The sequence below is a fragment of the Gopherus flavomarginatus genome, chromosome 21, assembly GCF_025201925.1.
Source record: "Gopherus flavomarginatus isolate rGopFla2 chromosome 21, rGopFla2.mat.asm, whole genome shotgun sequence".
Lineage (NCBI taxonomy): Eukaryota > Metazoa > Chordata > Testudines > Testudinidae > Gopherus > Gopherus flavomarginatus.
The window spans coordinates 306,549-333,856 of NC_066637.1; the positions used below are offsets into that span (position 1 = coordinate 306,549).

At 46.2% G+C, this 27,308-nt stretch overlaps 2 protein-coding genes across 4 annotated transcripts in view; both read right to left on the minus strand.

The window, feature by feature from the left end:
• SLC45A1 (solute carrier family 45 member 1) overlaps positions 1-27,308 on the minus strand; it is a 201,903-nt gene that overhangs the window by 44,209 nt on the left and 130,386 nt on the right. Inside the window, exon 1 of one of the 3 annotated variants that reach the window (XM_050931828.1) lies at positions 2,847-2,942. The exons of 1 other annotated variant lie outside the window; for it this stretch is intronic. The gene's annotated coding sequence lies outside the window, so the exon portion shown is untranslated. Of the gene's footprint in view, positions 1-2,846; positions 2,943-27,308 lie in introns of those variants that run through there. One more of the 3 variants, XM_050931829.1, reaches the window with a different exon arrangement.
• LOC127038820 (zinc finger and SCAN domain-containing protein 29-like) lies at positions 6,298-8,916 on the minus strand. Its single transcript, XM_050931831.1, has 2 exons — positions 8,356-8,916; positions 6,298-6,923 (listed from the first exon to the last, which is right to left on the minus strand). Exons 1-2 carry the CDS (start codon positions 8,876-8,878, stop codon positions 6,373-6,375), a joined length of 1,074 nt encoding a protein of 357 aa, XP_050787788.1. The 5' UTR covers positions 8,879-8,916; the 3' UTR covers positions 6,298-6,372.

Genomic DNA, 27,308 nt, shown 5'->3' on the forward strand with positions numbered 1-27,308 from the left:
ACAGAATGCCTACTCTTCCAGTTCCTCAACTTCATTTTGAGAGTCACCTTTTACAAAAACATTTTAATTTACTTCTTCCACCCAGGAAAGCCCATAATCATATTTTTTCACATAGTAATTGGCGATCAGCTTCAGTTTCAGCTCTTTGGGTTTCAGCGAGGAGAGGGAGAGTGAAGGACCCGCCGCCGAACTGCCACCGAAGACCCTGGAGAGGGCTAGGCTGATTGGGGAAGCAGCCACAGCTGTGGCCAGCTCAATCGGGGCCCAGCTGGCCCTGATAAGAGGGCTGTGGGCCAGAAACTGGGGGAGTCTCTTTCCAGCTCTGGAGGAAGAAGGCTGAGCTGCTCGGGAACATATGGTACCTGAAGTGGAGCAGTGCTGGGGAAGGGCAAATGGAGCTAGGGAGTGCAGCCTGGTAAACCTGCAGGCCTTGGTGAAGACCTTGAAAAGGTACTGGGGCTGCAGAGGGGCAGCCTGGGGATAGGAAAAGGCAGCAGGTCCTAACCCCCTTACCAATGATGAGTGGTCATTATAGACTGCAGTCTGCCCCAATGAGCAGGGCCTAGATGATGACTGGCAGTAGCCACTGAGGCAAGGTGGGGATAGAGGGTTGGGGGTTCCCCTGTGAGGGGAGACCCAGAGTGTGGGGGTACTGCTGGGGCAGAACCCTGAGGTAAAGGGGCATGGGGGTCTGGGAGGAACATGGGGCCAGCAGCAGGCGATACACTGGCCAGCAGAGGGTGCTCTGGGCTGGACAAGAGCTAATTCCCAGGACAACCAGCAGGAGGCGCTGTGCCAGTGAGTCTTTGCTTCCCTACGGATGTCTTAGCAGGAGTGTTGTAAGCAAGACACAAGAAGTAATTCTTCTGCTCTACTCTGTGCTGATTAGGCCTCAACTGGAGTATTGTGTCTACATTTCAGGAAAGATGTGGACAAACTGGAGAAAGTCCAGAGAAGAGCAACAAAAATGATTAAAGGTCTAGAAAACATGACCTATGAGGGAAGATTGAAAAAATTGGGTTTGTTTAGTCTGGAAAATAAGACAGAGGGGATATGATAACAGTTTTCAAGTACATAAAAGGTTGTTACAAGGAAGAGGAAGAAAAATTATTGCTCTTAATCTCTGAGGATAGGACAAGAAGCAATGGGCTTAAATTGCAGCAAGGGGAGGTTTAGGTTGGACATTAGGAAAAACTTCCTAATTATCAAGGTGGTTAAACACTGGAATAAACTGCCTAGGGAGGTTGTGTAATCTCCATTGCTGGAGATTTTTAATAGCCATTTAGACAAACACCTGTCAGGGATGGTCTAGATAATACTTCAGTCCCTGCACTCATGGCAGGACTGACTAGATGACCTCTCGACATCCCTTCCAGTCCTATGAGTCTATGAAGTGATTCCTGTATATAACTCAAAGAATATGTAATGCATTTTGAGATCATTTGGATTGAGAGGTTCTGCATAAGTAGGAGCTATTATTGGCTTGAGCAGCTTTCATTCTGAGTATCCTTTACTTATGGGCTTTGGGAGGTTGAGTCTAAACACTATAGTAAGATTGCTTTCCCCTAGAGTTTCATCTCCGCTCCACCTCGCAAGGGATAGAACCCATCCTCCTAGCACAGGGGCTCTCCACTAAATTACAAACTTCCATAATGTAGCAAATCAGGTAACATCTCCCTGGGAGTTAAACAGTTTGAGGGATAAACCTCTCTTACTGTATCTAAAGCAACCAGTATATAACTCTTAGTTACATTTCACTTTTAATTTTAAAGATTTTTTTACTGGAAATTTTTTAGTCTTACAAATATAAGTGTCTTACCTTTTAGAACCAAGCCATTGTCCTATCAAACAGGCTCATGAATCATCAGAAGGATGCATGCATGAACATTATATGCATAAGCTCTTAGTACCCTCATTAAGCAAAAAAGGATTTTTTTAAACTATTAGAAAAATAAACTTCTCTTGGATCAAGACTGAGATTAATTTTCAAAGCACTGAATGTTCAGCTAACATTATTTTTCATATGAAAATGTCAGTCTAAAACTCTGTGCCATGGGCTGAAAATTTCCCTTTGCTTCTAGTTTCAGCCAAGAATTAAATCTATTATCAGTGATATAGCAATGGAAATGCAGAGAAACCATCACTCTAGTGGGGGAGACGGAAGGCAAATGAGTCTAACAGCAGATTTGCCCAGACTTCAGAGTTCATTCATTTTTTTTTGTTCATTGTGCGACACAAGCTTTGAATTGCAAATATAAAATATATAATATTTCCCAGCACCTTGTATAAGATATACAAGGGTTCTTGATGCTTTCACCAAATGTTCTGAAATACAAGGTTTGTTGATCAAAATGTATGAATGAATAAACAGATTGCTAGTAAAATCCATTCTGTCACCCTTTCTATTATCAGGAAGGCAATTTAGAACCCAGGTGATCTATTCACCAATATAAAGCATTTGAAGCAGAAAACCACAAATCGTATCAGCCCTTGTGAAATTTTAACAGTAATGGCCATCCTCCATTTATACCAAAGTCCATGTCTTTCATTTTTATAAAATGAAAGTCAGGACATTCTGTCTTCTGAAGGCTCATTCTCTCTGACTTCCCACAGCAGAAGTATTACCCAAGGAACTGCACAATGATCTGACCACTAACTGCAGAAAGAGATGCAACTAAGAACAAAAGGTATCATCCTCCCTCCCATCCTCCTCTAAAATGTCAGCCCATATGCAGTATTTGTAAACCTTCTTGTCAAAGGGCCCCAAAGCAAATGCCCAGAGCACTAAGAGAGAATGGTTTGGATCTCAGAAAGCATTGCATTTGTTCAGTATGAAATAAAGTTACCTGTAATTACAGATGGAGGAGCATCCTTTTTCAAATGTTTATCTATGCCTGAATTATCCGAGGTACAAGTTCCTAGTCACTGCTGCAGTGGCTGAATCCTCCTTCCCTGCATAAGGAGCCTGCCTTTTGGCTGGGGAGGAGAATGATGATGTCATCAATACTCTCACTCTCCTTTCTCCCCAGCCTGCTGGGGCTCCGCAGAAAGCACCAGCTTCTCTCTGTGCCTCAGCTATTGTTTCTTAAAGCGGCACGCTGCAAGAACAAGCTGCCTGTATTGCATAACAATAGGCCAAACTAACAGGAGAATTGCCTGCATTCTCTTATTGTTAAATATTTCCAGTCTTCATAAGAGAAATGTTTTTACCCCACAAAGGGTTTGTAATCAAGTACAATTGTTTTTACTAGGAAGCTGCTGGTGTGTTAGCTGATGTTTCAATTTAATAGTTTATTATATCAAAGGCTTCTAAAGTAAGAGTTGTATATTTGATAAGAAATCTATATAAACAAAATCAGTCACTGCATTAGTCTTTAAGTGCCTCTTTGATGTTACCCTCTACTTAGATTTACCACCTTGCTGATCAACTGGTTTTAAAATGTCCTAAAATCAAATGACTGGCCATTTTAACTTGCATGCAACAAGATTTTCAGAAGTGCTGTGCATTTACAGTAATATAGATAAGCTTCCTTTAGAGCCTCTTTGAAAATGTTTGAAAACTAAGACAACGAAGGATGTTTCAGAGGGCACTTGGGTTGTTGTGTTCCTATGCCTACAGAGGTGAAATTGGTTTCAGAATTTGGCAGCTATTGCTATATTCATTAGGTGCCAATGGACAGAGTTTTCCTACACTTCTCTGGATTCCCAACACTCACCAAAGACTCATGACAGGCCTGTGGAATAAAACCAGGATTAAGTGGGGAAGAATCTGCAAACATCCCAAAAGCATACAACAGACATCAGATGTTCAAGGGGCTTCGGTGGGAGGGGCAAAAACCTGTCTTCAATTTTAATATAACTACTTATGATTATTGAAGGAAAAAAGTTGCCCAGGAAGGAACGACCCAAGGAAAGGGGCTAATTTAGCATTCTTTCACCACTTAATCCACTTTTGTATGGAAATTAAAGAACATATCAGCAAAAAATATTTTCCAACATCAACTCAACTCTGAACCCTGATCTCAATCCTCAATTGAGGGATCCCAGAATGACCAATTATAGTAAATTAAAATATTTGGTCTAAGTGTGGAACATGCATTAGGAAAGGGAGAAGGAAGAAAAGGGAAGTTCTAAGAAAAAGAAGCAGTTGGGCAGAAACAGATGCAACCATAACTGGGAAGGAATATGAATCCTCAACATTACACAGGCCTCCAGAAAGATACTGTTTACTGTGTATGACCAGTCCTAAGCAAAACATGCTCTGGAAATCTTTCAAAGTTGGTTCAAAATGTTGTATGGAGGAATTCAAAGATAGCATCAGTTGCAGCTGAGGAAGAGGTGCATGGCTCTTCCAGATACATTGAGAATTTCTGAACAACTACATTAAGCAGAAATTTATTTCACTGTCTGTGATTGGGCGGAAATTGATCAGAAGGAAAATTAATTACTATAGAACTCTTACCTGTGACAAGCAGGCATATTACACCCTCTATCTGCAGCTGCTAGTAGCTGCAAAATGAAGTACTTCTATTTAAATTCAGTATGTCTGAAGTAGAACATATATGTCATGGGAGGTCTCGTATACCCAGTGAGATAGTCCCTCGGGTAACCTGGGCCATTCTCGGGGAGGGCTTTGAAGAGGAGCGAAACTTTGAATCTAAGGGTATGGCTACACTTACAGTTTTGCAGCGCTGGTAGTTACAGCTGTGTTAGTACAGCTGTGTAGGGCCAGCGCTGCAGTGTGGCCACATTTACAGCACTTGCAGTGCTGTTGGGAGTGGTGCATTGTGGGCAGCTATCCCACAGAGCACCTCGTCCCATTTTGGCGCTGTGGCTTGTGGGAAGGGGAAGGAAGTGTGCGGGTCTTTCCGCTTCCTGTTCCAACGCCCCGTGGTGCTTTGCTACACATTCCGAGCAGTTTGGCGGCATTGTGATTCTGCAGCGCGATTTCTGCGGTTTTTGTTATAAATGGAGCCTGAGCTGCTGAGGACCTTGCTGATGAATGTTGCCAGCACATCACACATGGCAGTGGAGCTATTCCTTCAGCTGCAAAGTGAGAGTGACAGTGACAGTGAGGAGTCAGACGATGATATTGAATCGCCTGACGGTGAAGACACTAAATTGCTTGTGGCAGCAACAGACGTGCTCAGCACCGTGGAACGGCGCCTTTGGGCTCGGGAAACCAGCACTGAGTGGTGGGATCACATCGTCCTGCAAGCCTGGGATGACGAGCAGTGGCTGCAGAACTTTCGGATGAGAAAAGCCACTTTCATGGGACTGTGTGCTGAGCTCGCCCCTACCCTGTGGCGCAGGGACACGAGATTGAGAGCTGCCCTGCCAGTGGAGAAGCGGGTGGCTATTGCAATCTGGAAGCTGGCAACTCCAGACAGCTACCGATCGGTGGCGAACCAGTTTGGAGTGGGAAAGTCCACTGTTGGAATGGTGCTGATGCAAGTTTGCACAGCCGTTAATCGCACCCTGCTAAGAAGAACTGTGACTCTGGGGAACGTGCAGGACATTGTGGATGGCTTTGCAGAAATGGGGTTCCCTAACTGTGGAGGGGCAATAGATGGGACGCATATTCCTATTCTGTCACCACCCCAGCTGGCATCAGAGTACGTTAATCGCAAGGGGTATTTCTCCGTGGTTCTGCAAGCGCTTGTGGATCACCGTGGGCGTTTCACTGACATTTACTCAGGATGGCCTGGAAAGGTGCACGATGCACGCATCTTTCGGAACAGTGCCCTGTTCAGGAGGCTGAGGGCCGGGACTTTTTTCCCAGACCGCAAGATCACAGCAGGGGACGTCGAAATGCCCACTGTGATCCTTGGAGACTCCGCTTACCCCTTAATGCCATGGCTCATGAAACCGTATACAGGGAAGCTTGACAGGAGCAAGGACCTGTTCAACTACAGGCTGAGCCGGTGCAGAATGACTGTGGAGTGTGCTTTTGGCCCTTTGAAAGCCCACTGGAGTTGTCTTTATGGGAAGCTAGATTTGGGGGAAAGCAGCATCTCCGCTGTTATATCCGCGTGCTGTACCCTCCATAATATTTGTGAAGGGAAGGGTGAAAGATTCAGTGAGGAATGGACCTCTGAGGTTCGACGCCTAGAGGATGAGTTTGCTCAGCCAGAGAGCAGGGCTAATAGGGAGGCCCAGGAAAGGGCTTCAAGGATTAGGGATGCTTTAAGGGAGCAATTTGATGCTGAGAGCCAACAGTAATGTTTGGTGCATTTGATGTGGTTTGCTGTACCTTGGGGTACAATATTTACCACTTCCAGCAATAATATAACATAGTGAAAAAGAAAAAAAATCCTTTATTCAACATACAGTACATAAAAGGCAAGGGGGTTGGGGTGGTGGACTGTACATTCACAGGTTTGAATATGTCCTATTTTGATCACTATTCAATGTCTGCTGCACTTCAGGATTACTATGCTGCAGGGTAATGGGGGTGGAGTGAACAGGGTAAGAATTATAGTTATCAGGGCTGGTAGGTGATCGTACAGGTGTTGGGGGCAGCTGGGGGTAATAAGAAACTGGCTGCTGGAGAAAGTTGTTTTGTGGAAATACTGGGGAACAAGAAAGAGGGCTTTGGGAGGGCTGTGGGTTACAACGGTACATATTTGTCTGCATGGCTACGAGAGACTCGAAAGACTCAGTTTGGTGAGCCAGAAGGCTTATCATCTGCTTTGTGGTTTTTTTGGCAGACAATTCCTTTCTCCTGCTTTCTGTTTGCCTCCATTCATGTACACTCTGTCTCCATTCATACATTTTCTCTCTCCATTCCTGTGTCTTTCTACTTTCTCTGTTGTAGTGACTCATAACTGATTTGATCAATTCCTCTTTTGATTTTCTGGGATTTCGTCTCAAGTTCTGCAATCTATGTGAGGCCGGTGATCCGGCTGCATTAGTCAAGGTCACTAGAAAAAAGAGAGATAGAACCATGTAATACACAGAGGCTACATTGTTTATTATCACACAGTGAAGGACTTTTTAGACTTTTGGTGGCATCCTTCTCACATACCTCACATAACACAGAGAGGGCAGGGAAGCTAAAGTCATGGCGAGCAATGGGGTGAGTGGTTTTCCCCCGAGTTCCCCTTGGGAGTGGGAATTGACCGATGGGTCACTGGGGTTTATCTGCAATGGGTACAGGAGGTAGCTGGTGTCCTGAACAGGGGACAGTAGTGAACAGGAAGGTGGCGAGCTGCTGGGGGGGGGTGTTGGGCTTTGGTATGCGTTCACACCGTCCTGCTGGTGGGAGGGGGGGAACGCACCGCGGTGCTGGATGCCTGCTTGGAGGGGGGTGCATAACACCAGAGCACACCGCGGGGCTAGCTACATGCTGGGAGGGGGGTGGGGAACACCGGAGCGCACCGCGGTGCTGGATGCCTGCTGGGAGGGGGGTGCATAACACCGGAGCACACCACGGGGCTAGCTACGTGCTGGGAGGGGGGTGCATAACACCGGAGCGCACCGCGTGGCTGGCTACGTGCTTGGAGGGGGGGGGAGAACACCGGAGTGCACCGCGGTGCTGGATGCCTGCTGGGAGGGGGGTGCATAACACCGGAGCACACCGCGGGGCTAGCTACGTGCTGGGAGGGGGGTGCATAACACCGGAGCGCACCGCGTGGCTGGCTACGTGCTTGGAGGAGGGGGGAGAACACCGGAGCGCACCACGGTGCTGGATGCCTGCTGGGACGGGGGTGCATAACACCGGAGCGCACCGCGGTGCTGGATGCCTGCTGGGAGGGGGGTGCATAACACCGGAGCGCACCGCGGTGCTGGATGCCTGCTGGGAGGGGGGTGCATAACACCGGAGCGCACCGCGGTGCTGGATGCCTGCTGGGAGGGGGGTGCATAACACCGGAGCGCACCGCGTGGCTGGCTACGTGCTTGGGGCGGGGGGGGGTAAACAACAGAGCGCAATGGGCTGGGGAAACGCGAACCTGGCGCCCTGCACTCAAGTATCCCTAAATTCTCAACAGGGTTTCCTACTGCCAGACATATCACTGCTGCGTGTTACCTGGGAAGAGAGGGAGGGTCTTCTACAGCAATGTGGATACCGCCCTGGCCCCTATGCAGCTTGCCTGTGTGCAGCCATGGTCCCCCCACCCCTCGCTGCACAGTGGATCGGACGAGTTAGCCTGACCGGGACAAGGACCAAGGTGGCTCTCCCGATCAACTTGAGAAAGCAAATTGCAAACGCTCTGGCTGCAACTTTTCAAGAGATTACCGAGGCAGATTACAGAGACGTGATAGAGCAAATCAATGGGCTATTCCACGTTTAGGCATGCATTCAGGCAGCCATGACCCAAACCCTCCTCTCCCAAAACATAAAAATCTACTTACCCCGAGCACGATCCTCAGTTTCTTCCTCACCATCAACTTCCTGCTGCTGCGACTGGCTAGCCTCCTCCTGGCTTGAGAAGAGCTCCTGGCTGCATGTGTACTGGGACTCCGGGGTGTCTCTCTCCATGCCAGTAGCCTCACTGTCACCTTCCTCTACACCCTCCCCCACTTCTCCCTGCTGTGAACTCTCCATCGTGGTCCTCGGATTGGCAGTGGGGTCACACCCAAGTATGGCATCCAGCTCCTGGTAAAAACGGCAGGTCGTGGGGGCAGCTCCTGAGCGGCGATTTCCCTCACGAGCTTTGCAGTAAGCACTCCTCAGCTCTTTTATTTTGACCCTGCACTGCAACGCGTCCCGTTCATGGCCCCTTCTCATCAAGGACTGCGATATCTGCCCATAGGTATCATAATTTCTCCTTCTGGAGCGCAGCTGTGCTTGCACAGCCTCCTCTCCCCAAACACTTATGAGGTCCTGCAGCTCTGCATTGCTCCATGCTGGGGCTCGTTTGGTGCGTGGAGGCATGGTCGCTGATTGATTGATTGATTAATTGCACTCCACACCTGGCTGAGCAAACAGGAAGGGGAATTCCTGGGGCATTTAAAGGAGGGGTCAGGAGAGCCCAGGACAGTGGAGTTTGCATGATTACCAGAGAGGCTTCTAAGGTATGCTGGGATATCTACTTATGCCACGGAGGTCAATAAAAACGCTGGTGGGTGTCTACACTTGCTGACCAGCGCTGGATCCTCTACACCCGAGGCTCGACCGGGTGTACAGCCAGCGCTGCAACCAGGGAGTTGCAGCGCTGGCCGTGCTGTGCAAGTGTGTACACATCCTAAGTTGCAGCGCTGTAACCCCCTCACCAGCGCTGCAACTCTGTGGTGTAGCTAAGGCCTAAGCGATTCAAAAGGGAGAGAGGTTTAGCAAAGAGAGCAGAACACCATGTTAATGTGTTTTCAGTAGCTTATTTTTCTGAGCAGACAAGCTGCTATGTTCTGAATGAACTTGAGCCTTTTTTATAAGGTTGGCACTTCCATTCTTAGACACAGAGTGTGACACATATGGCAGTTTCCTGCCACTATCTTTGGGAGATCTTACTGTATTAGTTTAGGTGTAAGCAGAGTCAGAACGGGCTCTCCCCTGACATCTGGTGGTGAGCTGTGGAAAAGGACTTCGGGGCTGAGCTTGTTTGCATGGGCACACCCACCCTGCCTAGCACAATGGGACTGCTGGCGCAAATGGTCACTTTGGCAGCTGTGGGATCCCCAGTCTCTTTGTTATTGGGGCAGGAGGGTTGTTATCCAGGTTATGTGAATAAAGGACAGTAGAACTGTATTGCATTTTATGAAGGAGGGACGTGCCCTCAACTAAATAGTACTCGCTAGGCAAGGGACATGGGTTCCAAAGCAGTGAATTGAAAAGTGTAGCTCTTAAATGTCCCCATGTGTGACAACAGAGTTAATGCTGATTCTATTAGGAGTTTTGTAACATTGTCATACTGAATTCACTGATACTTAGGTCTGAGCATTAGATCACTAAGGATCCCAAACTACCAGCTAAAATCACTGAGAGCTGTGTTGCAGAGGGGGTCTGAAGGCAAGTTGGTGAGTCAGATGACTAGCAGAAAGGAGTGGTTAGTGATGAAAACTGCAGCGGAACCCCATGGAGAGGCATGATAACCATCAACCTGAGCAGCAGAGCATGTAAAATGCCTCCTATAGCTCCCCCCACTTCTTTCCAGGCTGGGAGATAAACTCTGCAGAGGGAACTCTGGAGACTGCACTGACCAAAGGAAAGAAACTGTGGGTGGGGTAACTTTTGGGTTGCTGAACTTAAGACCCTGAGGGGAAAAGGACACTGCCAAACTTACCTGGGGGTAGGTCTTTTGCTCATGGTTTGTGTTATGAATCCTGTTAGTGGTGTTTCCCCAACATAATGCTGCATTGTTTCCCTCCTTTATTAAAAGGCTTTTGCTGCACTCGGATTCCGTGCTTGTGAGAGGGAAAATATTGCCTCTTAGAGGCACCGGGGAGGAAGTGGGGGGGGGGGAGGAGGAGGGAAGGTATGTAATTGTCCCAGGTCACCGGCTGGGGGCTTGAGCTGGTTTTGCCTTGTGTTATTGAAATGGAACCCCTAGATACTGAACCCAACTGTTGTTGCTGCCAACTCTGATGGGCAGAAGGGTTACATATGTATCATTGTGGGCTAGGGACTGTATATAATTCTGTGGGGGAGGGTGATCACAGTTCCTCTAGGAACTAAGAGCAGTGTGGAGTTGTCCTAACACTTGCCCTGAAAGGATTAAGGCAGCCAGAGAGGCCAATTAGCCTATTACATGGCAAGTGGGGACAGGGGAGGGGATTAAGACTGCAGGAGAAGACTTAATTAAAAGAAGCTCACCTGTGCAGGAAAAGATGGCACATATAGAAGCTGGGAAACTGGCACCAGAAGTGCTGGGAAAGACTGTAGTCACTCTCTGGAAAGAAGGAGGAGGGTTGGAGGCTGTAGAGGTGAGTAGCCTGCAGTTGCTTCCTGGGAAGTAGGACTGGTGAAGCTGGCAGGTCTAGAGAAGCAAGGGCAATTTAGAAGGCTAGGAAAGGGCTTGGAGAAATGTGGCAAGGTACAGAGTCAAACAGACCTTGGCTGCTGACTGGAGGGTCCATGAGCTGGAACCTGGAGTAGAGGGTGGGTCCAGGTTCCCCAATCGGTCACTGGGGAAGTGGCATGGGTAGTGCAGTGCATAGGAAGACTAACTGAGCCTGTTCTGGGGAAGAGATTCTCCTCCTCTGGGGGAAACCACAAGAGTGACCTGGCTGGAGGGTTGAGTGCCAAAGGGACTGCAGCAGCTCCTGGAATGAGAGAGGGGCTGGAGACAGAGGTGGATGGACAACTTGCACCTGTGGGAAGAGGTGTTGACCTGGGGACTTATTCCCCAGAATGGCCAGGAGGAGGTGCCCTACCTGCAGTGAGTGGAGAGCCCTGTCACAAGAGCGATTAGAAAAATTCACTCAGGTTGTAACACCTCCAGAGAAGTACCACCAACTGCAGAGGCTCACATAAATTGGTTCAAACAGGATTCTGCAGAGACCAACAAAGAGAGGATTTTTGGGTAAATAGGCTGAGTTTAAACTGACTCCTGGGCTTCTTTCTGACCCAGCAAATGGACAAGACTTTCTGCCCAAGGGATCATTCCTGGGAAGGGTTGGAAGTACTTTGGCCTACGGAAGCAACCTAAGACTTCTGGTGAACTGTTAGTGTAACTCACAGAACCTGGCTGTCAATGGGCGGGATTGAACCTGGGACTTCTGGAGTTTAGTGCATGAGCCTCTGCAGCATGAGCTAAAAGCCATCTGGCTGTTAGCTAAGGCTGTAGAGCAAACTCGTTAATATCTCTCGGTGCCACTAAATGGGACAAAACACCACACCCAGAAAGTGTGTGGGTTACATTTGCATGCATATAGGAACTTTTTTATGTGTTTTCTCTGTAATGCTTTCACTTTAAGAATAAATGTCCTTACATGTAAAGAGCTGTGTAGTAACTTACAACATCTGTTGGCAATATGGTGATCATAAGTCTTCAGAGAGAAAGCAAAAGCATAGTCACTGGCCTGTTTAGACAGTCTGACTTCCTGGGAATATTATTGTAAGCAAAAAAACTGTGCAGCCTGGAAAAATCCTGGTGAAGCTGGGGGGAGACATGGGTTTCCACCACAAGTGCCAACTCCATGGGTGCTCTGGGCCTGGAGTACCCATGGGGCAAAAAAGTGGGTGCACAGCACCCACCAGCAGCCTTGCTGATCAGCTACTCCCTCTCCCGCAGCACCTCCTGCCTGCCGGTGATCAGCGGCATGCAGGAGGTGCTGGGGAGCCAGGGGATGGAGCGAGAATGGCATGTGCTTCAGGGAGGAATGGGGCAGGAAGAGTCTGGGTGGAGCGGAGATAGGAAGAGGTGGGGTGGGAGTTTGTGGGAAGGGGTGGAGTGGAGGTGAGATCTGGGCAGAGTGGGGGTTGAACACTCCCCCCAGTAACACAGAATGGCACTTCTTCTACCAAAGAGAAGTGACAGCTAAGGAACCAGAAGCCTAGAGTGGGCGCTCTCGCTGCCCATGTGCAGTGTGTGATCCACCCACTGGGGGAAACTGGCCCCCAGCCTGACCCCTTCTGCCCAAGCTCTGACCCTTCCCCACTGGAGCCCTGAGCAGGGTCCCACCACTTCAGCCACCTAGTGCCCCCAGCACTGAGTGGGCAGCACAGCCTCAACACCAGAGCACCAGGTGGTGGTGAGCACCAACCCCAGCTGCCCCGAGTCCCAACCACAAGCTGCCCTAATCCCAGATGGGGGGAAGAGGGATAAATCAGAGGGGACTAGAGGCAGGGTGTGGGCGGGACCACTTGGGGCTGTTTGAGGAGGCTTAGCCTCTCCTGGCCTGTAATATATGCTGCACTTGCCGGACTACAGAGGGGGAATATACATACAATTGCCCTGAACTGTGACAGAGAATTTCCATAAACAGGCCTGGAGGTCTCGCATGCATGGATCATGATGACAGAGTTTGTGAGGCAGGGTGGGGTACATTATCTGGCTAGCCATAGATGGAAATGGGCATCTTTCACATTTCTAACTACATGGGTATCCAGAAGCACTCATCTGTCCAGGCCAACACAGACTGTGGGCCAGTTTTACTGATCTGAGGACAGATGCCAAGAGTAGAGGGTCATGTTATGGAGGTAGCAAATTCTTCAAATTGTTTCCCACTCCTCACCAAAATCACCTTAAAACCAGGAAAACTTGATAATGTGGAATTAGAGTGGGAGATTCTCTTTGGCAAGCCTGTCTCGTAGTCTAATCTGAAGAAACTATGTATATGTCTACTGATAGTGCACAATTATTAGAAGTATGTGTTATACACAAAGATATATTTTTATTTAAGCAACAGTCTCGCTCAGTCTCTCATCCCTCTAGGAATTTGTTTTGCAAATTTGTTTTACATTATTATTATGCTCTTAGCTTCTGCATTTCCTTACAGTTCACACTAAACAAAGACTGCCAGGCCCACTGATGGTGGGTGGGGAATTGCCCAGGGTCCTGGGTGATTTAAAAGGGTCCAGGAGCCCTGGGCCTTTTAAAATCGCCTGGGAGGACCACAGGGCAGAGGCTCCTAGGCACATGTGGGGTGGTACCAGTAGCGGCGAAGGCAGCTAGGTGGGCATGTGGAAGTCCTGGCCTTTCAGGAGGAGCATGCCCAGCCACGCAGCCAGCAGCTTGTGGGGGCACCAGCCATTGCAGGCACAGCACTGCCCATGTGTCAGGCGGACCATCTGTGAGGGCTGGGGGCCCATTGATTATTCTGCACTGGGGCCCGGAATTGCTGTCAGTGGGCTTGAAGACTGCCATTCACTATTTAATTCACCCAGTGTCGCTTTTTTCTTTCTTCTTCTTTTCTTTTTAAAGACATAGAACTTAATGCAGAATCCTTAATTTTATCTCTAATATTTTGTATTATGTAAATGTATATTTACAGAGATGCTGTAACATCACCCTGAACCCTTTGTGCTTGTTATATTACACACTCTTAAACTGAAATTTGCCTTTTTGCCAGAACACCTCTCAGTGCCTGGTTTGGTGAACAGTGTGTTTATCATGAAGGTAATATATTTGGCTTGTGATTATGTTTAATGAAGACTAATTTTTTTCAGTATTTGTTGAAACAGAATGTCTTTACAATATGGAAATCACTAACAAAGGTTTATTTAAATAGCTCTCTCTAGAGGTACAACTCATTTGCACACTAGGTGGTGCAACAGTAACACATGAAATTTTTTTTAACAGAGAACAGTTCAGTGCTGGTGAATTTCAGTCAGTCTGCAAATCCATATAGAGCCGTAGGACTATGACTAAGCCATGTAATCCCTCCAGCACAGATAAGAACAATGAGCCTTTGAGGTCTCCTGTCACAAGAGGTTGCCTGGCATTAGATCTGGACATATTTTTGTTCTTTAGATAAATGATAGACAACAGATCAACATAAAAACTAAACTATAAACATACTTAAAATGTTTGTGTGGGCATGACAAGCCAAGACCCCATTTCTAGTACTGGTGTTTGTTAATTTAGAGTGCAATGATATTTATTTGCTAGAAGCATGTTTAAGATCAGGTCCAGGTTAAGCAGATCCTGGGGCTCTAGTTCTCTCACTCAAAAACCTCTTCCTTCCATGCTCACCTTAAATAGCTTCCCAGAATTGAACTCATGTCTGTGTGTATATTGATCTTTTAACCATAGTCTCGCTCTCTTTTGGGTTTGGTTTTTTTTAAAATAAATTTTAGTTTAGTTAATAAGAATTGCCTGTATGCATGAATGGAATATTCAAGAACCTGGGAGGTAATATGTCTGACCCTTTGCAAGTGGTAGAACCTTTTCTTTTATATGATCAAATGAAGTTTTTCAGAAATCTTACCCATGTCAAATATGATGATCTGGATGGAGGCCTGGGGCTGGGTTACTTCAAGGGAACTGTTATTGGCTTCTAGGCAACCAGTGAGGTAATAAAGAAGCTGTTTTATGCTGGCTTGGTAAATCTAAGTATTGAAAATATCCACCAGTTTTGAGGATTATCTACCCCATTCTTTGCAGTTCACCCTAACTGAATGACTGCAAGTGGCCCCCACTGGGACCCCGGTCACATCACCATATTAGCTCATGGTTTCAAGCATTTGTGTGCCAAAAGATGAAGGGAAGAGAGCCAACAGGGCCTTGCATTGCACAGTTATGTCTACAATCCATCGGTCACAGGAGTTTGTCACCAATCAATGAGGAAAGAACATGAACAAACAGTTTTACCCACACCACAAGACAAAGAAGAACAGGGAATATAAACTTCTCAGAACAGGGATTGAGTTTCTGTGAAATATATCATAGATACCTATGATTCTACGTAGTATGTGCAAGCTTACCACGTGGAAGAAGAGTACAAACTGAAAATAGTCATATGATGATTAAAGCTGGGATTTTCAAAGAAGCCTAATGGAAGTTCGGTGACTTAGAAACCTCCTTCCTTAGGCTCTTAATCTCAGCCTAAATATGGTTCTTCCAGGTAGCATTTTACTTGTCAATAAATCTTGATATTCATGGAAACACAAAAGTAGTACATAACTCTGTACATTTAAAATGTTCTTAGGGCCCTGTTTGTAAATTTCTGCAGATCAGCCCAACTGCAAAAATATATGTGGTGTGATGGAGCTTCTCCTCCGCCTCAGTGGGTCCTGCACTTGTGTTTAGTGGTGGGCTAGGGTATTCCTCTTTCCCTCAAAGTTTCCCCCATGCCCCTGGGCTGGCTGCTAATACTCTGCTGGAGCAGGGTTCCTCCCGGCCTCCTTGAATGGGCAAGAGAGCCTATCAGTCTTTGGTAGCCCCTCCGGGCATGATGGCCACAGACCAGACAGCGGGTTCAGTCTCTCCTTGAGTGAGGTCTTTTCCCTCAAACCCCGGTTGGGCAGTGTAAGCCGGTTGTGTCGGGGCTCGTCCCCCTCAGGTGCGGCGGGGAGCCAGGGCGCCTCCTTACGCTCTGCAGTCCGGGTAGGCTTAGCCCTCGGCAGGTGTTGAGCGGGGTACAGGGTCTGTAAACAGGGTAGAGCCCTGGCCCTCTAGCCGGGGTCGGGGCTCTCAAAGTCAATAAGCCCCGGCCCTTGGACAGGGCGGGCAGCAATAGTTCAGGCTCAGGCCTCTAGCGGGGCTGAGCAAACACAGTATCAGCCCAGGCCCTTGGACAGGCCGGGCAGTAATAGTTCAGGCTCAGGCCCCTAGCAGGGGCTGAGCAAACACAGTATCAGCCCGGGCCCTTGGCTCGGGCGGGGCACCAAACACAAGTCTAGTTCGCTCTGGCCTTCTGGGTCAGGGCAGCGCAGTGGCAAAGTCAAAGGGGCCCAGCCCTTGGTTCGGGCGGGGCACCAAACACAAGTCTAATTGGCTCTGGCCCTCTGGGTCAGGGCAGAGCAGTGGCAATAGGCGGGAAGAGGGGGAGTCTGCCACCCAGTTACGGGTGGCAGGGGGAACGCAGGCCCTCCCACTCCACTGCGTTCCAGCCCGGGGCCCTAGCAGCGGTCAAGACCCGCTGCGGTCAGTGGGGATCCTGGCCGCAACACACTGACATGGGTTCGGGCTCTTCAGGAGCCGAACCAGGGTCGGCTATCCCCGGGGTACTTCCAACCTCCCCCTCTCTGGGTACCTGGTCCTTGCTGGCATCATCTGGGGGGTCCCAGACCATGGGCTCCTCCGGGTACCGGTCGTGGGGAAGCTCAGGCCACTCCTCGGGGTATCGAGCACACGGCAGGTCAGGCCGACGTTCCTCCGGGTACCAGGTCTGAGGCAAGTCCGGGCAGCGCTCCTCCGGGTAGTGGGCGCGGGGCAGGTCCGGGCAGCGCTCCTCCGGGTAGTGGGCGCGGGGCAGGTCCGGGCAGCGCTCCTCCGGGTAGTGGGCGCGGGGCAGGTCCGGGCAGCGCTCCTCCGGGTAGTGGGCGCGGGGCAGGTCCTGCCCGGCGGGAGCTCGGGCACCAGCGTCTGTCCTCTCCGGCAGCCTGCACCCAACTGAGTGCTGGGGCCAGGCTTTTATACTTCCTGTCCCGCTCCTTGACTTCCGGGGGGCGGGGACAGGCCGTGCTGACTCCGCCCACTGAGGCGCCTGCTCTGGCTCGTCCCTCTCAGGCGCAGCGGGGAGCCAGGGCGCCTTCTTACAGGCAGATATTCTCCCACCCTTTGTCTCTACCCACAGGGTTTCTTTCCTGGTGCTTGTCAGCATCTGCACCACCAAGCTCCCAGTAGCTCACCTTCCTCCCACAGCTCCTACAACATGCACCTGTCTGAGTGGAGGGGAGGCTTTTAACAGGTTCTGGCAAGCCCTTGATTGGCCCCAGGTGTCCTAATTAACCTAGAATAACCCTGGTCAGCTACAAAGGGAAAAGGGATGTGCTTATCCTGGGGCTACTATACCTGCATTTGTGCAGAGCATGCAAGGCATCAACAGCAGCTGCAGAAGACACCTCCCACCCCCAGCCCAGCAAGATGCTCTCAGTCCATGTGGCTGCTGCTCTCGCCCTTTCATTGGCCTGGCAAGCTGGCCTGGTTTCCAGAAATGCCCTGGGTGCAACATTTGTTGCTACAAGGAGCAGTCAGTCTCCTGTAGCTGTATGGCCTGACCCTGTCACAGTGGACACATTACATCCAAGAAACCAAGCAGCAGCAGGCTAGGGAATGTTCTAGGCAGAAGCTCTACAGTGAAGCACAGACAGAAAAATTTGGAATGATATAGTTTTCCTAACTACAGGCAAGCTGGTAGCAATGCCAATAGCTAAGTTTATCGAACACTATCCATTACAAGGCCTTGTTTTCTGTTGCTTGTAACTTTGACAAACTTTAAGCATTCAGGCTGAAATTTTCCATGCTGAGTATTTGTTCAAGCTGACGATTTTTTTTTGAAACATTTCAGCAAAAACTACCAGGCAATGAAGTGTTTGAAACCTTTTCTATTAATTGGTTCACCTCCTGGACCAAACCGCAATCATCAAGATAGACCTCAACAAAATGCTTAGGAAATTAGAACAATAAAAATGGCCCGCTTAAAGAAGCAGTGCAGATTCTAGTCTGAGGAGGCCATGACTTATGTCCTCATGATGGCCTAGAGGTTCACAATCCCATTCTTTCTCAAAGTGAAGGAAGAACTGGCTGGGATATTGTAATAAAACATATTACTGAGACAGAGTGATGTGCCATGCCCTTCAGTGCCCATTGTGGGGAAAAACTGGTCCATTCATATCTGCATAGACCTAAAGAGCATCACTGTAAAATCAGAAAGGTACATGTTTTCCAACGTGGAAGTTATGGTCTCCCAGTAACATTTTTTTTCAGCAAATGTAGTTTATAGCTTCTGACAAGTTTCTGTTCCATTATGACAATGCTAACCCAATAACTTTAAGATGCTATTCAGAAAATACTGCTTTTTGTCACCTCGCCTTCAGAATCATAGACATCCCAGGAAACTTCCAGAGGAAAATAAGTGAAATTCTGCAAGTTTATGGGAGGTCTGAGGGAAGAACATAACATTCTTAAGGCAACTGAGACTGTTGGACTAAAATTATACAAAGGAAAATGAATGCAAAGCTAAATACAACTTCAGCCTTTCGGGCATGTGATCAAGAGAAGATGAAAGCAAATCCAGAAAAAAATCAAAGTTAGAGTTGAAATGCAAGCACTTAAAAATTGTATTGTCTGATGCATCTCTAATGCAATACAACTTGGGAGCAAATTTATACCAAAAATATTCCTTTTAAGCAGTTCATAAAGAATTTTGGCTTTTAACAGTTCCTATGTGGATATGGACCAGAGCACAGGAATGTATTTTTTGAGCATTTATCTAGAATAGAATCTCAGATTTATGAACACCCTGGGAATGGAGGTTGTTTGTAGCTCTGAAAAGTTTTTAACTCCGAACAAAATGTTATGGTGGTTCTTCAAAAGTTTACAACTGAACATTGACTTAATACAGCTTTGAAACTTTACTATGCAGATGAAAAATGCTGCTTTTAGCTATTTTAGTTTAAATGAAACAAGCACAGAAATGGTTTCCTTACCTTGTCAAATATTTTTTTAACTTTTTTTTTTATGTAGCTTACATTTAACACAGTACTGTACAGTATTCATTTTTTCCCCTCTGCTGCTGCCTGATTGCATATTTCCGGTTCCAAATGAGGAGTGTGGTTGACTGGTCAGTTCATAACTCCGGTGTTCATAATTCTGAGATTCTACTGTATTTATCATATCACCATTTTGGGCACATTATGATGTCTCCAACTCTACAGAATTTGATAAATTCTTTATCCTACAGACAAAGTGATTTGTGATGTGACTTCCAGGATCTATGCTCTAGCCATCTTCTGTTCCATTTCAGCCTACAGGAGATATTTATATATTATGGGTACCTGTGAACATAAGGCAGGGGACAATGATGTTTAGGAGCCACTTACTGTCAATAAAGAAAAACAAATTATATGTTCCACCTGACCCTTAATACAGTGGTCTGTCAGTGTTAAAATATTCTTCCCCAGAAAATCATATGAATGACTGTTGTGTGAGATATCAGAGGGGGGGGTCATGTTAGTCTGGATCTGTAAAAAGCAAGAGTCCTTTGGCACCTTATAGACTAACAGATGTATTGGAGCATAAGATTTCATGGGTGAATACCCACTTCATCAGTTGGTGAGAGTTACCACTGTGGAGAGATTCAAGACATTAGCCAAAGTAGATACAATTATCTACCCAAGAGGTGCCCTTAAGAGTTTTGTGTCATTTAATGTAGCTTGTTTATCTGGGATTGTGGAATAGAAGCCTATATTCCTTCCCAGGGTGGTGGTAATGGTGAGAATTAACCTGATTCCTGCTATGCATTCTTTCTGGGTCTAGACAGAAGTTACAAATCTCTTCTAATTTCTTTGCTGTAAATGTACACATAAGATGTGAAGTCTCCTGTTTACTTTGTTCTAGTTTAACTCCACAGAGCTCAAAAGGGTGAGTTTTGGTGATGAATATATATTGCTGTGAATCTCCATTGTTCCCTCCTACCGTGATCTTTTCTCTGGGAGAAAGATGTTCTGTATTCATTTAAAACCCTTTGTTTGGTCTTTCTGTGAAACAACTTGTGACAGCATATTCATCTCTTTCCTCATTTACAGCTTCGTTTTAGGCTCAGTGTTTCACTTGCCAGTAGACAGACACCGCATTATTTGCCTAACTTGGATCAGGACTATTTCTCTGTTTCTTGGAAACCTCTCCCAGGATCTCCATAATCCTTTCTCTGAGGAAAACATTAGCTCCAGCTGAGCGAAATTCCACTTCAGGCAACAACTCAGAATTTATTATTCTCTTAAATTTTTTTTTAAATAAGATCAATGGATCTGAGACCTCCATTCATGAGCCACCCGGAAGCAGCAGTTTCTATTTCAAACAAAATTAGATTCATTACTGGGAGACCAAATGTTTGTACTGCCAGCTCAATGCACTGAAAAAATAGTCTAATAGTCAGGTACTGCAGCTACAGAATACTTAGAGGCCAAGCAAAAGACCCTTCTGCAAAGATGAATCTGAATTCAGTGACACAAGCTAGCAGAGGTTTAGTTTGTTACAGAATGACTAGTGTCTATAGGAGGCACTGCAGCTTCCTCATGCAGTGCATTCCCAAGTGCCTAGGAAGCAGCAGTTGTGTGTAATTGTGGAAGCAATTGAGTTTACGTTTCTGCAACAGGAGGAGTGTCAAGGATCAGCTGAAGATACCAGGAGCAGATGGAATTTTTGTAAAATTATTCAGCATGCTTGGTGTAGATGGAGCTATCTATTGTGGAAAAAGCCTAACTCTACAGGTGCCCCACAAGTAGTCTATATTGGATGGTCTATGAATACCAATTCTCATCAGCATAGATTGCTTACAGGATAGGGAGAAAACTAAAACAATTATTGCTATTTGCTGATAGATAAACAGCCTACTGAGCTTTCAATGGGATTCATAAACTGATAGTTTATATAAATATTGCTTATTATTGGTATTATGGTAGCAGCTAGATGCCCCAACCAAAAATCAGGGTTCCATTATGAAAAGGCACTAAACAAATGCATAGTAACAGACAACCCATGCCCAGAACTGTTATCAATCCAAATAAACAAAATTGACAAAGGATGGGTGGGCCAAAGGAAGGATTATTTTCTCCATCTCATATTTAGCAAAATTAAGCCCAGAGAGAGATTAAATTATTTGTCTGAGGTGATATAGGGAGTCTGTGGATAAGAATTTAATTTGAATTCAACTACACTGTCTTTCCTACAGGTACATGCACTAACATATTACCAGAACTGCAGCACAGTGCTTTGGACTATGTAACCAATTGAAATGTATTAATAGTGAATTCTGATAAAGTTGAGGCCTTCTAATTGAACTCTGCAATGTGTATTAATCTGGCCATCAAAAAGTGTAGCACTTATCCCATGGCAGAAGTGCTAGATGTCTGAAGGGGAAGTACCCTATTTTTCACTGCTCGGTCTTGGTTCAGTTAATGAGACTGAATATAACAAAATGTATATTACTTTAATAGCGCCGGCAGCCCATCTAGTGCAGGCTGATCATGAACACCAAACATAGCTTTTCAGTTCAAAATAATTGCTGCTTTGGTTCTCATGGGAAAGCAGAGACTGGTTTAGCTTCCAACTCACTCTGTTACAGAGGATAACTTAGGATAGTGCTAATCAAAAGTAGACTCTTTTATAATCATGTACGTCTGTCTCAAAACCATCTAATGCACATACCTGCCAATGTGAACACTTTCCTTCTGTACTTCGTTATTTTGGATTGTGAGGTGTTCACAATAGGAGCCATCTTCTAGGTGTTTATACAATGTCCAGCACAAAGGGGCCTTCAGTCCTGATTGGGGCCTTTGCAGACCGCCATCATAAAATTAAATACTACTAAGGATAATAATCCAACACAAATCAATCATGATTGTTTTCTAGAAGCCTTTTCGGACCAGAGGACTATTTGAATGGCACCTCCTAGTAGGCATGTCATGAAGTCCTGATACACAGGTAGGAGGTTAAGGTCACATAGGCACGAGGCACAGGACTCTGGCTATTTTGAAGGACTTAGTGGAGCCCCTATACAGAAGGATCAAGTTTTGGACTTGTTTTGTTTACCCCGGAATGGAAGGACTCTTAGTCTGGCTGGAGACTGTACCAGCAGAGGGAAACTAAGGCACAGAAACAGGAAAATAAGTATGAAAGGGAAACTGAGGCATGGACATTCTTCTACAGTGGATGATGCATGGATGATGAATGGCTATGTCAGAATGTTACAAAACTGAATTCTCCTCTCTGCAGGGCTAAAATGAGAATTAAGCCCTATGCAACCTATTTTCACAGGCCATCAAAGGCATTAAGGAACTGTGTTTAAACTCTATTTTAAAGTGATTTCAGCTAAACTGATTTGTAACATGACATGGTCAGCCAGTGTGAATAGGTCCAAATTGTACTAGAATCCTTTTTCAAGTGAAGTACAGAATACGTGAGAGTAGAGTGACAAACCTTGTCTACACAAAGAGTGGTTCAGTTCCATTGGCATTAACAGTGTCACAAGCCAGGGTGCATACTAGCCACAGACTGCTGCTGCTAGTATTTGAAGCACTGTGACATACAGATCTGCTCTGACCAGAGTGAGTTGACACTGTGATCAAACCTGATGGCAGCTATTAGCCCAATTCTAATTTCAAATGACACCAGTGTAAATTAATGGTCACTGCTAAAATCAGTTTTCACCACACTCAAAACAGCTGCATGTAGGAGGAAAATCATGACCTAGGATTCCTGACATTGCTAACTCTGGTGGCGCTGAACCTAGGTGCATCCTTGATGAGAACAGTGTGTCTCTTAAGCACCCACTTCAGGAGCTAAGATGGGAGGACCCCTGTATGCAAGAATCTCCTGGCCTCAGCTATCAAATAACTTTCTCATCACAAAGGTGCACAAACCTCCCCCATACAGTGCCCTGCTATGCATAATCTTGAACCACCTTCTCTTAAATTCCAATAAGTTCCAATGGGTGGGCATGTTGTCTTGTACCACCACTCTCCCAACCTGGCGCTAGGTTGCCACTCATCCACGTTTTACATGGACAGTCCAATTTTTGGCTTCTGTGTCTGGATTCCATAAAACTAGGGTTGCCAGGTGCCCAGTTTTCGATGAGAAAGTCCAGTCGAAAATGGCACATGAACTAAAAGCCTGGTTACCATGGGGTTGGGGGAGGCACCGGGTCATTTAGCTGTGCCAGCCCCTGATCAGCCAGGGCTGCATCCTACCTGCAGGCAGGCTCCTTGAGATGATCTAGTGAGTCTGTCCAGTGAATGACAGGGGCGGGGTGTTTGGGGAGAAGACAGGGATCAGGGCCTCGGGGATCCGGTTACCAGCAGTTAGAAAAGTGGCAACCGGGGCAGACACAATCCCAAACAAACAGGGTTACTCATATTTTAAATATAGCCCTAACTGGCACACTGACTGTTAGAGTTCTGAGAAACATCCCCTTTAGGAGGTATTTTTATGCTATTGTCTCCATTTTCAAAGGGAAGTAGAACAGCACGACACATATCAAAAAGGAATCCCACAAAAAATGGAAAAATGGATAAATTACTAAGGATAAGTAAAAAGAATGGCAAAAGTATGTCAGGACAAAATCAAAGGCTGAGGAGCAAAATGAGCTAAACCTAATAAGGGACATAAACAGCAATAAGAAGAGGTTCTACAAATACATTAGGAGCAAGAGAAAGATGAAGGGAAATGTAGGTCCACTACTTAGTGGGAAAGCAGAGCTAATAATGGATGACATCAAGAATACTGAGGTGTTTAATACCTATTTTGCTTCAGTGTTTACTAAAAAAGTTAATGGTGACCAGATACTTAACACAATTAATATAGCAACAAGGGGGAAGGAACACAAACCAAAATGGGGAAAGTACCAGGTTAAAGAATATTTCAGTAAGTTAGATTTAAGTCAGCAGGGCCTGATTAAATGCATCTTGCTAAGGAAATGGTTAACTAAACTAGGGAGAGAATGCATATAAAATTTGCAGATGACTCCAAATGGCAGGGGAGACTGGGGGATGGGAGGGCATTGCTAGCACTTTGGAGAACAGGATTAGAATTCAAAACAACCTTCACAAATTGGGGAACTGGTCTGAAATTGCAAGATTAAATTCAATAAAGATAAGTGCAAAGCACTACCCTTAAGAAAGAAAAATCAAATGGGGAAATATAAAATGGGGAAATAGCTTGGTGGTGGTACTGCTGAAAAGGATCTGGGGGTTACAGTGGATCGCAAACTGAATGAGTCAACAATGTGATGCATTTGTGAAAAAGGCTAATATTCTGAAGTGTATTAACAGGAATAGCAGCAAAGAATCCTGTGGCACCTTATAGACTAACAGACGTTTTGGAGCATGAGCTTTCGTGGGTGAATACCCACTTCCTCAGATGCATGCCTGGAAGTGGGTATTCACCCACGAAAGCTCATGCTCCAAAACGTCTGTTAGTCTATAAGGTGCCACAGGATTCTTTGCTGCTTTTACAGATCCAGACTAACACGGCTACCCTCTGATAATTAACAGGAATATCGCATATAAGACATAGGTAAGTGCAAAGGTAACAGGGTCACATGCCCCCACTCAAGCCAGATTTCTGCCAGGGTTTATATGCTCTTCCCTGAACTCTGTTGCATACCATCAGAACCTTTAAATTATGTCCCCCTCCATCAACAGTTACACATTGTCTCTGGGTAAGCATCTCACTGTACTTGGCACTGATGAGGCCTCAACTGGTATACTGTGGCCAGTTTGGACTCCACACTTTAAAAAAGATCTGGACAAATTGGAGAAAGTCCAGAAGAGAGCAACTAAAGGACAAAAGGTTTAGAAAATGTGACTTGAGAGAGAGCATAGGGAGTAAGAAGAAGCAAGAGAGCTGTCTGCAGGAGACTTGAAGCCTGGAGCAGACATGCTAAATGAACTAACCAGAGACCCCTGATGTGGGGAGGGAATGGCAAGCAGCTGTCTTCTTACAAGAGAGCTGAAGTAGTTGTTTGGGAGAACTGACCCCAGGAAGTTTATAAAGAAGTCTTCTCTGAGCAGGATAGCTGTAAGCCAGAGCCAGGTTCTGAGGTAAGTGCTATGCCTTGGAAAACAGATTTTTAGGTTTGTTTTGGGTTATTGTCTGTATACACCTGCAGCTCCCAAAAGGGTGGCAATTGGACAAGCAACTGTGTGGAGTCCCTGTGAAGGAAGGGGGCCTGGAGGCAGGAGAATAGAGGGCAGAGCAGAGGCACCTTCTATCATGACCTATGAAGAAAAGTTAAAAATGGCTGTTTCTTAGTGAGGAAACAAAATACATACTGAGGAGGAAAGCTGATATGCCTTCACATATATTAAGGCAGTAGTTCTCAAAGTTTTGTACTGGTCACCTCTTTCAAATAGCAAGCCTCTGAGTGTGACCCCCCCCCAATAAATTAAAAACACTTTTTAAATATATTTAACACCATTATAAATACTGAATGCAAAGCAGGGTTTGGGGTGGAGGCTGATATCTCATGACCCCCTGTGGGATCCCAACCCCCAGTTTGAGAACCCCTGTATTAAGGGCTGTTATTAAGAGGATGGTGACTGACTGCTCTACATGTCCATTGAAGGTAAGATGGGCTGTAACCAGCTTCATCTGAAGCAAAGGAGATTTAGTTTAGATATTAGGAAAAACTTTCTAACTGTGAGGGTAGCTCAGCTCTGGAATAGGCTTCCAAGGGTGGTTTAGAACCCATCTTTGAAGGGTTTTAAGAACAGGCTTAAAGTAAGAACAAATATGTCAGGGATGGTCTAGGGGTACTTGGTCCTCCCTCAGTGCAGGGGAGGCTGGACTAGATGACTTCTTGAGGTCCCTTCCAGTTCTATATTTCTATGAATCTGTATCAGTTCTTACTCCTTAGGGGCTCAGTACTGGAAGGTTCTGAGCACTATAGTGGAACTACTACATGTGCTTAAAATTAATCACGTGTCTAAATTCTTTGCTGGATCAGGGCTGGAGCACGCAGGGCTTTTCAGGATTGAGGTCTATAAAGAGACAACATGGTTATATTTTACTAACCTTGACTTAAGAGTTTCTCCACCCCCTTTATATCAGTTCTGTGATTTTTAAGAAAAGTTATAAAACAATCATTCGTTTGTAAAAAGGCTGTTTGCTCTGTGCAGTTCATTAACCTCTAGAGAGCTGTTAATTATTACTGAAAACATTCCATCTTTCCATGGTGCTAGGAAACTACATGACAAAACCTTTTCCCAAGGTTAAAGATGTTTACCAGTGCTAAGGTACACATTGCAATAACTCGGTGTGCTATACGTGCAAAAGAGCAGGTGGCTAACATGAGAATGAGTAACTGTCATCTTCTTCAATTAACTGTTTATAGACATGGAAGACTTTAGGCCATAGTGGACTGTCTTCTCCAGTTTTAGATTCTAATTCAATATCTCCGTTCAGTTGTCTTACTATTTCCGTCTCTTACTTTGCAGTGTCCACTCACTGCGTAATAGCCACACTAATCTTTGAGTGTGTGCTTCAGAACTTAGATCTGTGGTGTGTTTGGGGAAGGAAGTGGAATAGTACTAGCACTGCCTGATACCTTAACAGACAAGTGAATAAGCAGCAGGTTAAAGAAAGTTTGAGTTGGATAGAGCCCCATTATTAAGATGAATGGGAGATGGAACAAACCATATTTAAAATATACATATATATATATATATTTTAAGAAATGTTATACAAATATGGTGTTAAGAGGAAGCAACTCTAGGATCTTCTTTTCACCAGAACGGTCAGTTCCACGGCTCTCCAGTGTCCTTAAAATCTCCCAAAGATTAGACAGATTACATTTTTTTCCATGTGGAAAGGGGCTTGGGCAGGGCATTGGGGATGCAGGGGTCTGTGGGGATGGAGTATAGGCTCCAGGAAGGAATTGGATACGGTGACATGTCCCTTGGCTCCTAGGTGGATAGGCCAGGGAGCTGTGAGTGGTGCCTCTGCCTGCAGGTGCCGCCCCTGCAGCTCCCATTGGCCGCACCTAGAAGCCCAGGGGATATGTTGCAGTGTCTAGGAGCCACGTGGAGCCAGGTAGGGAGCCTGCCAGCCCTGCCACCTGGACTTTTAACAGCTGACTGGAGCCGCCAGGGTCCCTTTTTAACTAGGCCTTCTGGTCAAAAACCAGACATCTGGCAACCTGAGGGAGCACTATCCCACTCCTGGCCTGAGGCCCTGGCTGTTGGCCCCAACCTCAGTTTAGTCTACCTAAACATTGTTTGATCCCCAAAAAATTTTAGCTTTGAATTAAGGTGTTTCAATTTT